Source organism: Bidens hawaiensis, unplaced genomic scaffold, assembly GCF_021521415.1.
Source record: "Bidens hawaiensis isolate Kalapana, Puna unplaced genomic scaffold, B.hawaiensis_p1.1 tig00075151_1, whole genome shotgun sequence".
Taxonomy (NCBI): Eukaryota; Viridiplantae; Streptophyta; class Magnoliopsida; order Asterales; family Asteraceae; genus Bidens; species Bidens hawaiensis.
In genome coordinates, this window is record NW_027503041.1 from 13,699 (window position 1) to 25,661 (window position 11,963).

The following is an 11,963-nucleotide window of genomic DNA, read 5'->3' on the forward strand; positions in this document are numbered from 1 at the left end:
TCTTGGATGGATTTCCCTTGGGTTCAGGTGATGGGTTTGGCGGCTATCGGCCTGTTATTGACCCTACAGGTGCGTGGGGTTCTTTTGGCCTATTTTATATATTTTTATCATCTTTTCCTAACTGCTTTTTGTTTTTTGCAGTGTCGGATTCCAATGAAGTGTATGTTCCACGATGGAACATTCGCCGAGGAACAACCCTTCGCACCCCTGTGGAGTGCGTGGAGTGGGCTCGTCACGCTGCTCCCAGTGGTGCGTTGGGGGAAGCCATGGCTAGCTACCAGGAGGGTAGGCAAACCAAAGAGCTTCGGGTTCTCCTGGCCCGGATGCAGCCGCGCGTCGAGCTGCTTTGTCGTGAAAACGACAAGTTAAAAGCAGCTCGTCTTCAAGAAGTAGCTCGGGCGAGGGCTGTCCGGGAGGAGAACGTAAAGCTTACCGCAGCTGCTGCGGAAAAGGAGAAGGCCTTCAAGGCCCTCGAGGTTGAAGTTCAGGCCCGGCTCGAGGCCCGTTCCAAGGCTGCCCAAGCTGTTAATGAACAGCTTCGGCTGGCTAAGGAAACTGCAAGGAACGCAACCTAGAGGGCCACCAAGGCTGAAGCTGTTGCTGAGCCTCTACGCGTGGAGAAAGAAGAGCTTAAAGCCAAATTAGAGGCTCTCCAGCAGGCTCATGATGCCTTGGCGATGGAAGACGCCAAAAAGCTCCAGGAGATCTTGGACCAGAGGGGGGTGCTTGACCATACTGAGCGGAAGCTAAAGGGCGTCGAAGAGGCTGCGGCTAAAGAAGTGTTGCTTGCCAACCTCAACAAGAGTGAAGCCGAACGCGCCCGTAACGAAGCTCAAGCTGCCCTCCAAGAAGCTCTGGTTGCCAAGGAATGGCTTCTTCGAGAAGCGTTGTCTCAGGTATGCTTTTTATTTCTTTACGCTTTTCTTTGTAAATAGAAAAGGTTCTGATACTTGTGTATTTTCTTGTAGGTTGTGCATCGGGTCTTCTCAGAGACGTCTTATGATGATGCTATGAGCGCAGCCCTCAACGCTTCTCATGAGGATGGGGAAAAGGCCGGCTTCCTGCTTGGTCTAGGGTTCGTTGAGAAAGGCATCCCGCCTTCCAACTTCCCTTTGTATAATGTTGATACTGAAGCTGTTTACGACCAAGCAGTGAATCAGTACGCCGCCTTCCCGCATCCGGTGGTGGAGAAGGTGAATCAAGTTGCTGCTGCTGATGATGGGTTAGCTATCCTTAAAGCTTTCCTTGAACTGCCACGCTCTACTGATGGTGCTGGTCCAAGTGGAAGTGGCCCTGAAGCCTGATCCTGAAGATCCCTTCCCACTGCTAGGATAGATTTAGCTTGTATAGATTTATTTTCTTGTAGGCGGGTAGTTACCCGGCCATTCTTGTAATGAATCATTGTGAAATATAAATCTTTGTGCGGGTAAGACCGCTACTTTCTCTGGATTCCTTGCTTTATAAACGTTATATGACTTGCATACTTTAGTTTAAATTAGCAATTTTCCAAGTGTAGAATAAGTTAACCTTTGAACATGGTAGATAATAGGTTGAAGTTTTGCTTCCTCTTTCGTGATTGTGCGGGTAGGACCGTCACTTGCACTTAGTAGGATGGCTAAACTTTACCTACATCTGACCTGCGTGGAGGTTTTCCTCATCTTTTTTGAAATTTCTAAGTGTTTAGGATAAGTTAACCTTTGAACGTGGTAGATAATAGGTTGAAGTTTTGCTTCCTCTTTCGTGATTGTGCGGGTAGGACCGTCACTTGCACTTAGTAGGATAGCTAAACTTTACCTACATCTGACCTGCGTGTAGGTTTTCCTCATCCTTTTGTTAGAAATTCTGTTTTGAATTAACCGTTCGACGCGCGGTTGTCAATAGGTTAGTGTTCAGTTTCCTCTCATGATTCATGCGGATAGACCGGCACTTTCATTTAGTAGAATCTGAATTTTTCCCCTTCAACTGACCTGCGTGAAGGTTTGCCGTTTTTTGGGTTTATGCGGGTTTTGCCGCCTTCCCCACGCAACGACTTTCCACGTAATTATGCGGTGAAAACCGGCATAACCGTGTTGAATAAATTAACCGTTCGACGCGCGGTTGTTAATAGGTTAGTGTTCAGTTTCCTCTATCATGATTCATGCGGATAGACCGGCACTTTCATTTAATAGGATGACTGAACTTTTCCCCTTCAACTGACCTGCGGAAGGTTTGCCGTTTTTTGGGTTTATGCGGGTTTTGCCGCCTTCCCCACGCAACGACTTTCACACTTATGTATGCGGTGGAAACCGGCATCAGTGTTGATAGTTCATAAAGTATAAATGTAAAATCATCAGCGTCGATGTTCTAAGGAGAATCATTTCCATTAGAAGTGGCTCTTGGCCTTTTCTTTACAAATTTGGAATTGATCTACATGCAAACTGTGTAATTGAGCTCCCTTCCATGTTGTTGGGATGGGAGTGCCATCGAGCCGATACGCACCTGGTTCGGGATCTCGTTCTTTACGTAGCATGTAGTCTCCACATTGAAGCTGGAATTTTTATTCGTGTTTTCCCCAGCTGGGGTTCTACACGCATCAGCCTGCTCAGCGTTCATTGTGCCACGAGGTGCGCGAGCGTCCCATCTCTGACAAATGCTTCGACCATGTCCTTTACGTCTGTGCATTCTTCAGTGTTGTGGCCTTTTGTCCTGTGAAAGTCACAGTATTTGCTCCGATCAGCATTGGGACGATGTCGGATTATTGGAGGCTTTGGCCATGGGAGCTCCTCAGTGGCGAATATCTCGGTGACGCTTTTGGTGAGCGGCGTCCATCTGGAGTTCTGGTTCGACTGTACGTTACCCCTTCCGCCTAACCGATGTTGCAAGCCGGATGAGGTGTCAAAGTTTACCCTTGACTGCCAAATGCCTAGCTTCCGCTTTTTGTTTAATCGGGCGGTAAGGACGTTGTCTTCTCTTGTTTTCTGGGTGTAGAGGTTTGTGCTCTGTGGGAGATCTCTACCCAGTTGCTTCTCCGTTTCCGCAAAGCGTTTAGCTGCTGTCATGATGGCATCCCATGTGGATGGCATGCCATCTTTACCCGTTAAGGTGCGGATGAGCTCTGGGTCGTTCGCGCCCTGAATAAAAGCAGCGCGAACAAGATCTTCGCTAATGTTACCCAGACTTAGCTTCTTCGAGTTGAAGCGAGTGATGAAGTCTAGCAAAGATTCATCTTCCTCTCGAATGCATTTGAGGATTGTCCATTGCTCCTCGGTATACTTTCTTTGCTGGCTGAAGTGTTGGCTAAACTTCTGTTGGAAGTCTGCCCAGTCGTAGATGTGGTTGACCGGTAGACGATCGAACCACGCTCTAGCAGCCCCAACAAGCGTCATTTGGAACATGTAACACCACGTAGGTTCCGTCCAACTACTGACGGTTGCCCCCGCTATGAATCTGTTCAAATGATCATCTGGGTCAGATATACCATCATATGTGCCTATGCTGGACATTTGTTTGGCACTTTTTGGGGCAATTGCTTCCGCAATGTCCCTTGCAAATTTGGACGTTCCCGCATTTGCAACATTTGGTCTGAATGTTTTGGAGAAGTCACGTGGACTTCCACCTGTGTTTTTTGGTTTGAAGGCTTCTCCAAAATGCCTTCTCGGTTGGGAGTCCGTTTCCTTACGCTTCCCTTTTGCCCTATGGCGAGGGTTCGCGTCGGTGTCGGATTCCTCCGAGTCGTCCAAGTATTCTTCGAATTCGTCAGCCTGTTGGACGGAACGCAAGCGTTCGTCCAACTCAGCTTGGAATTCCTTCTGACGTGCCTCCGCCCATGCCTTAACTTCATCGAGTGTTTGGCGGGGGAGTCTTGTTCGTTTCTCTAACTGGGTATCGGTGAATCCCAGTGAGCGATTATTTACTGCACTTGCCCCAGCTGGGGTAGTGTTCGTAAAATTTACTTCACTTGCCCCGGCTAGGGTAACCGGGGTAGTGTTTGTAAAGACTGTGTAGCCGGTATTCCCCCCAGTAGCTGGGGTTGTGGTTACCGGAATTTCTTTAACCATCTTTCTAGAAGTTTGAAAAAACTGAAAAGAAATGAAGTTCTAGCTTTATGCACGGATGGCGCCAATGAAGAACACTAAGTGACCCGGGGCAGATTACGGGTAACCTGGGGGTTAGATAGATGTTTCCCACGAGGGGTTAGACCCAGAGAAGATGGTTCTTCTGATAACCTGCAAAACAGACACCGTGAGCTTGTCACTGAGAAGGGGGGGGGGTTCCTCCTTGTGACCACCCTCCGGCGTGAGAATCAGACTAGATTGCTCTTTAAATATAAATGTATATTAAGAGATTGCTAGAGCAGATATCAGGTATAATATGATGATAATGTGATAAGATATGATAAGATGAGATGGTCATACCATTTGTGGTATTTATAGCCGAAGGTAGGTTTCCAAGGAGGTGTGGCCTGCTGAATAGTATTCCTGTTCTACCAACTGTGGCCTACGCACGTGCCCTGCTGGTAGTTGGTGGGTAGGCAGCGGCTGATAGTGACCAGGCCTGCTGTGTACTATTCCTTTTCCACCAACTGCCGGCTATGCACGTGGTATGACAGGAGTTGGTGAGTAGGCAGCGGCTAATAGTGACACACAGTACAGGAGCATGCTGCTCGCCATACTGTTGTCAATAAGCTGTCGTATCTTTAGTCAGATCTTTTGCCCATACCTCGTCAGGTACAGTACAGAAGATCTTCCCGTATCGTACGGACTGGCTTATTTGGGCGGGAGTATTCCCCCTCCCGCCCTTGTGCGGGATTGTTCCCGGCTTTGCTCATTCCTTCAGGTGACACTGAGTGATTGAGAGCTAAGTGCCTTGTGCGTGTAGCCTTGCTGCGCGGGTGGCCTTCCCTGATGGCTTGTATCCGCAACTGCGGGAACAGGCAGAGTCCTTCACCATTGGGAGGCATTTCCTGCGGGAACAGCTTGCGTACTGCGCGTAAGGACGTCACGTCTCTGAGCATGGTTGGTCCTGCGGATCCAGTTGGTTTCTGCGCAGACGTCCCTTTTCAAGGTGAGTCTTGCGGGTCCAACTGGGCTCTGCTGGGACCTACCTCTTCAGGTATACAATACTTTGCCTTGTTTCCAAAATTCAAGATGTGACCTATTATCTATAACATTAACGTACAAGTGAGGTTACATTGTTATTTCGTCTTAAAAACAGATATAACGCATGATTTTCAGCTGAGGTTACATTGTTATAAACTCTACTAATACACATTTGATCTAGCTCAGTACGAACATTAAAGTGATTTGGTCCCATTCCATAATCATTTGTGTCTTTGACCAACTTCTTGAAGGTGAATGGTCGGTACGTGCGAGTCTGCAAAGGTAACAAGTAAAAAGAGAGAGAGAGATACAATAAAGATCATTGCATCACCACATGATTCTTTTGCTTAGCTTGTATCCCGAGAGATTGGCACAAACTGCAGTCATCAGGAATGCAATAACCGACATGCAAACAGAAGCTACTGCTGCTTGTTTGAGTGATGAATTGTCTTTTAATTGCGGTTGATTGATCATTACAGCAGTCACTGCAGAGCATGACACAAGGAGGTACCCTGCCAACTGTTTTATGTTTTATTATACGGGACGCAATTAGTGAAGCTAGCAACATGTAACATTCAATTTAAAAAGTTCATAAAATTTATAGAATATATTAACCTGGTCAAGAATGAAGTTCGTGTAGTCTGAGGTCTTATCTGACATGAGACAGTCTCTAAAGGCAATGTTCAAAATGCCTTTGAAGACTTGATAAGCAGAGTAGATGAAAGCCCAACAAGTAATAATAAAGCTGTATCTGCAACAATAACACAAGAGTTATAATTGTATGATTTGTTTCACTACTTTCTTTTGAATTATGGGGTGGTCTAGTGGTTTGAGTAACGAGTCCCAGCGAGTCGGTGCCCAATTTCTATTAAAAGTTTTTACAAATAGTTAGTATGTGAAATGTAATCATATGATCTATATGATTCACTAATAAAACAATTTAGGATGTTGTATGTATTACATGTAAATGAATAAACGAGTTGAATTTTGGGGTCAAAGGGGAAATTTTTTCAGTTCTATAATACGAACTTTCTAACAACAATAGCATCTTAAGAAAGTAATGGTAATCTGCAGATCTTTTCATTATTGAGATCTGAAAGATATCACGATGACTTGAAGTTTACGAGTAGTTTATTCGACTCTATAATTTAAATTATGCATTATGCACAAAAGAGGATAAGTTTTTATCAAACTTTTAATAGCACATGTTTTCATTAGCATCATTTAGAGGGTGTTGATCAAATATTTTATAGGCTTTATGTGCTTCCACAACATTAAACCTTCACGAGCTGTCATATCAATTTTACCTTAGCTCCACGTTAGATTACAAACTTTCTTTTAAAAACACTCATTTTCTTAATGACAATTTACAAAGTACCACTTCTTCATTTACTTCTATAATTAATTTTGTTTATTTAATTATTTACTTTCATATAATAAAATTTTGTTTATTTAATTATTTAATTTTATTGATATATATATATATATATATATAAAATAAAATTTAATATTAAATGGAAAATAAAATAATAACGAAATCTTAAATTAACACTAAACCATGTTTGGATTCTAGAATTGGCTCGGGAGGGGTTGGGTCAGGTTTTGAGTTATGGCATCGCTTAACAGTAGTTAAGGGCATATTTGGCTAAGCTTATGGAGAGCTCCTTATAACTTATGCAGGGGTAAAAAGACAAAAATGTCCCTCCATAAGTCACTATAAGTTACAAGTTACAAATTTGTAACTTATAGTGACTTATAAAGGGGCATTTTTGTTTTTTTACCCCTTCATAAGTTATAAGGAGCTCTCCATAAGCTTAGCCAAACATACCCTAAAATAGAGTGTTAGCATGTTTGTATGATGTTGTTGAAAGTTGAAAAAATAATTAGAAATGGTTGATGAGGAATGCATATTTTTTTTATTAATGCTTATGATCGTTTGAAACCTGGACCCACACCACACTACACCACTCACACCTCACACCTCACACTGACCCCCATATGCTCCAAATTCAAGTTAATTAAATCCTTCTGAAATTGGCAAAGAGTACAAGTTGAAAAGAGCACTTTTCTCACAAGAACCTTCAAGGGCCGTGCCCTTGCGCATGTATGGACCCGAAAAACCAATCTCTAAGTTAAAAACCAAACCCAAAGCAAAAGCCGATGGTTTAATTAAATGTTTTCATAAGAAACGAACTTTCGGTTTTACGTGTAATTTAAGCCGAAAAAACCAAACCAAATGGATGGGTTTTCATTTAAATTTGAATGTTAAGTAATTTGTAAGAACTTAATAAATAGTGTAACCCATATATTGTAGTTTAAATGCATAATAATCAGTTAAACATTAATTAGAAAAACGATTTAGACCCAAATTCATTATTCTGGGGAAAAAATTCCGGCTCAAATGGTAAAACCAGAAACACAAACCGAAACCAAACAACTTGGAAAAACTAAAAAACTAAACTTCCAGTTTTGGTTCGGTTTAAACCAAAAACCGACCCATCCGTACCCTATAAGTCCATATAGCGTAGGTCTCAGGTTTGAATCGAGTATTCACCTGGCTACTGGTTTCTAGCAACACATTATCGTTCAAAAAACAAAATGTTTTCTCAAAGGTATATAAAGAAAACCTACACGAATCCGGGGATATCTTGGAAGCCCTGCTTATGATTAGACATAGTGATGGCGAGTGTTAGAGAAGAACCAAAGGAAAAAAACATGACCATAGCTCTAAGAACAAGACGCAAAGTATGAATGTAAGGTCTAGAAGAACTCCATCTTGTAGAAGCAACTGAAAACGAGTACGGTGACGGTGTCGGTATTCCCATGGCCGGAGTCGAGTAGACCGCACACGGAGAAACAGCCGCCCCCGGTTTATGAGGATTCATCAAAACACCACCCCCTTCATTCATCTCACCTGTTAACAAATGTATGTAGGAGTTGAAGTACTAAGCTCATTACAACTTCTTATATTTAAAGTTTTTAAAAAGTTAAAAGTCAATGAAGTAAGGTCTTTAAAAGAACTATAATCTATGTTTATGTGTTGGAATAATATTATTGAAATACGAGTACGTAGACTGAGTAAGCGAGTAGGTTATTGAAAGAGACATCCTTTTATAAAATATTCACAACTTGATGAATTAATAGTATGCATTACACATGTTTGGGATAATCAAATCGCATGATCCACGGACCACAAGGGGAAATGCTGAATTAGGGAGCACCAAATATGTCAAATGCGGATATGTGTAATATATATAGACACACACTTATTCGTTTTTTCCGGTTTAGCTAATTAGACTAGGGAAAAAACTTATATCCATGATATTTGAAATTTGACCTATAATTTTTATAAAGTAAATATAATTAATATAATAGTGTACAATTTTATCTAGAATATTAGTGCATTAAAACATAAAATCACTTTTATGTATTAGGAGTTATATTTGCGTCCGGTGCATGTTTTGGTGAAAATTATATCTTCAACATTATTGTTTGATTCTTTGCCACTCGACTACGCTAACACCGTTAGAGAGTCCTGTTAACTTACGATACATAGCGTAATCGAAATCAAAATCATCCAATTCAAATTAGCCACATATCACAATTGACGCCTGATTAGCTCTTAGATGACAGTTATATTGTGATGAGTACAAGTCGGTGTATGTACGAGCATGGATTTTTAAAAGGAGTATTTTATCTAAAAGTTGATTTATTTGGCTGCTCAATTAAAAAATGACGAAAATACCCAAATGTGTTACAAATTGATTTACGAAGCTCCTCAACTAAGTATTAACATTTGTTAGTGTTGGTATTTTGCTTTATTTAGCTTTTCTATGTTTTATTTAACGGATCTAGACTTTTTTTAATATGAAACAACAACGTCAATTGTGGTGACCCTTTATTTGAACTTTGAAGAGTTTGGGGATGATGATAAAGAAAAAGAGCATTGAGTATATATTTTGAAATAGGAAATTACACATCAAACTAAAATCAAATGTTGATGCCTCAAGGTGTCTTTTAGTATTTTTAATTGATTTTTTTTTCAATACTTTTATTAGTTATATTATTTATTGAGTGCTTTAATTGTTATTTTTTTTTAGTTTTTTTTCAATGCTTTTGTATAATTATAACTAGTTGTTGGTTAGTTATCAACTATTTGGTAACCATTTTTGAAATAGAAATTCAGTATATAGTAAATTTCTGAATATTTTTTCATACAATTTAATTAAGAATATTTAATTTTACACGAAATTTTTTTTAAATAGTTATATTGACCAGGAAGCTAACAAAATAATCAAACTCTACAAAATAATCAAAACTTTACACCTAAGCTCTTTCGACATACCAAGCTCCTTTGAGCCGACACATAATAACATACAAACCAATGTGGTGATCTGGCACCTAGAGATGCCTAAGCGGCAGTGAGCCAACTCACCACGACACCTTTCTAGCCTCTACGCCAAAGATTCAGCACCCACATAGTCAACCCACTCGGACCTCTCCCTAGGCTATGCGCTGATGGTCAAACACCCAAAAAGCCTAAATTTTGTCGATCTGACACCCACATAACTAAACCACCCGACACATCGCTAGCCTAAGTGCCTAAGATCCGGCATGCACAGAGCCAACGCACTTGGGCACCACCCTAGTTGGAATATATGTGCTATGGCTCTCTTGTAACTGGGTGTTGCATCGTGTTGGATGATAGTTGGTAGTGACTTGGTACCACGATGGTTTGTATGTAATTTTATGTCGACTCAAAGAAAGCCTAGTCCTTAGTTATTGATGTGCCAAGATGTGATTAGCTTAAAGACTTTTAAGATATGTTTGTTTTTTAAATGCGAAAATTCATTTAACTATTCATAAATATTTAGATGTTGTTTAAAAATTTTCTTAAATGTAAATTATAAATTATCATTTATGATACAGGGGTACCGGGATTAAAATATAAACATGAAGAATATTTTAATTTCGAATATTTTTTTTTCTGAAACGACCAACTAAGTAACGCCAGGTACTTCGTACGTAGCCCCCATTGGCTAAAGGTAGCCCGAGCCGGCCACGAGTCCGGACGGACGGAGCCCCTAGCGGTCCGCCTATTGAGGGATTCCCCGGATAAAACCCGACCCCCACGCCCGCCAAACGTGATGACGACGAGGAGCCGGTAAAACTAGGTGAGATCAGGACACGAACCATGGCAAGCCAAAGTCATCCCTCATATCTCCCATATAAATTATACCTTGTTTAGATACAATTTTTTAAATAACCAGATTTATTAGATTTAATTTTAAGCTAACATCGCGGGAAGGCGGCATGTTTTGAGCTAACATGGCAGGGAGACTGATAACCGTCGTTTGAGTCAATCAAAAACCTAATTATTCTAAATAGTTAGAGCAAGTAGGGTATTGTATCACAAGGAGTATGTGGTCAATGCAATTCGTGCACAGATGTAATATTATGAAGTAACGAGTTGTAGTGCTGATCACACAAGCAAATAAGTTGGTTTTAACAAAGATTAAGCAAATTCACAAATTCAAACAATTAATAAAGATGAATCATCCCCGGGGTTCAAGAATGTAATTAAACAGTTTCTCATCCAACCTAACAGATTAATTATCATAGACTGACTAAAGACTGATTAACAAGTTAAACCTTAAGCACCAACAATCGCTAACACACAACACTGGTTATCAAACCGGCCCCTGCCAGTGTGACTCAACTAAGGGCAATTGTGTGCTTCGTTGTATTCAATCTAGGTAAACAACCCTATGAGAAATTACTATAGCAACCGACAAACTAATCTTTCTGATCAACATAAACCTAAACCGATTGAATGCACAACAATACTAAATATCAATACTCATAGATCAATCAAAGACAATTGCAAATAGTATGTTCTTGGTTACAATCGAAACTGAAATAAATACAAACTCTACATCCCGTGAATGAATCGGAGAGATTAGCCTCTCATGGTAGCCATTAGATCTTCAATTGATGATTGGAATCCGTTAGGAATCGTTCGAATGATGTTGAGTGGTGTTTCCTAGCTCCAAAAATCGTCCCAATATGTCCCAAAACGGCCAAGAGAAGTTCTCCACGAGTTAGGGTTTATTATTGCTTTTTATACCATCAAAAACTCGTAAGTTTGCGTCATATATTAACACCCGGCGTAAGTTACTCCCTACCCGGCGTAAGTTACGTCGGGTCTTGTTTTCCTACGCCAAACACCACTATTTTATAATTTGCTTACGCCCTTTGTGTCAGGTCATGAAGTAAGTTACGCCAGGACCAGAGTAACTTACGCCGAGACCTAAAATTTCATATTTTCGTCTTGTTTCCAATCCAACGCTTGTATAACATGCTGAGGCTCAATTCTCCACATTGATTAGCTTCCGTTTACTCTCCGATCATCCCAAGACTTCATCCCATGCTCGTACAAGTCCCAATTTAGCACATTTATCATTCAACGACCTGCAACATATAAACACGTATGAAGTACCATTGTTCGCATACTAAACTAACTAAAACAAATAAAATAATACAAATAAGTACATGATTTACACCCGACCATCAGAGACAACAGGTTTTGAGCTAACATAGCGTGGAGACGACGAGTTTTGAGCTAAAATGGCGGAGAGTCAACGAGTTTTGAGCTAACATGACGGAGAGTCAACGAGTTTTGAGCTAACATAGCGTGGAGACAACGAGTTTTGAGCTAACATGACGGAGAGTCAACGAGTTTTGAGCTAACATGGCTGAGAGACGATGAGCTAAGAATATTGTCGTCTGAGCTTCTAACATAGAGGTGACGACGGGTTATTAAAATGACAATGAGGAAATTTAAATTTTTGTTCACATATTTGAAAGGGGATTCCCTATGGTGTC

The 11,963-nt window shown here is 40.9% G+C and overlaps 1 protein-coding gene across 1 annotated transcript; it reads right to left on the reverse strand.

The window, feature by feature from the left end:
- Window positions 1–5,281: 5,281 nt before the first annotated feature.
- On the reverse strand, window positions 5,282–8,164 carry LOC143606523 (CASP-like protein 4A4). The gene is made up of 3 exons (XM_077082271.1): window positions 7,710–8,164; window positions 5,694–5,829; window positions 5,282–5,597 (listed from the first exon to the last, which is right to left on the reverse strand). Exons 1-3 carry the CDS (start codon window positions 7,985–7,987, stop codon window positions 5,406–5,408), a joined length of 606 nt encoding a protein of 201 aa, XP_076938386.1. The 5' UTR covers window positions 7,988–8,164; the 3' UTR covers window positions 5,282–5,405.
- Between the last annotated feature and the right edge of the window lie 3,799 nt (window positions 8,165–11,963).

Coding starts and splice junctions, on each gene's coding strand:
- LOC143606523 (XM_077082271.1), bottom strand. CDS start 7,987: ATGAATGAAGGGGGTGGTGTTTTGATGAATCCTCATAAACCGGGGGCG. Junction 5,830..7,709: donor CAAGATATCCCCGGATTCGT/GTAGGTTTTCTT, acceptor TTATTGTTGCAG/ATACAGCTTTATTATTACTT. Junction 5,598..5,693: donor CGAACTTCATTCTTGACCAG/GTTAATATATTC, acceptor AACATAAAACAG/TTGGCAGGGTACCTCCTTGT.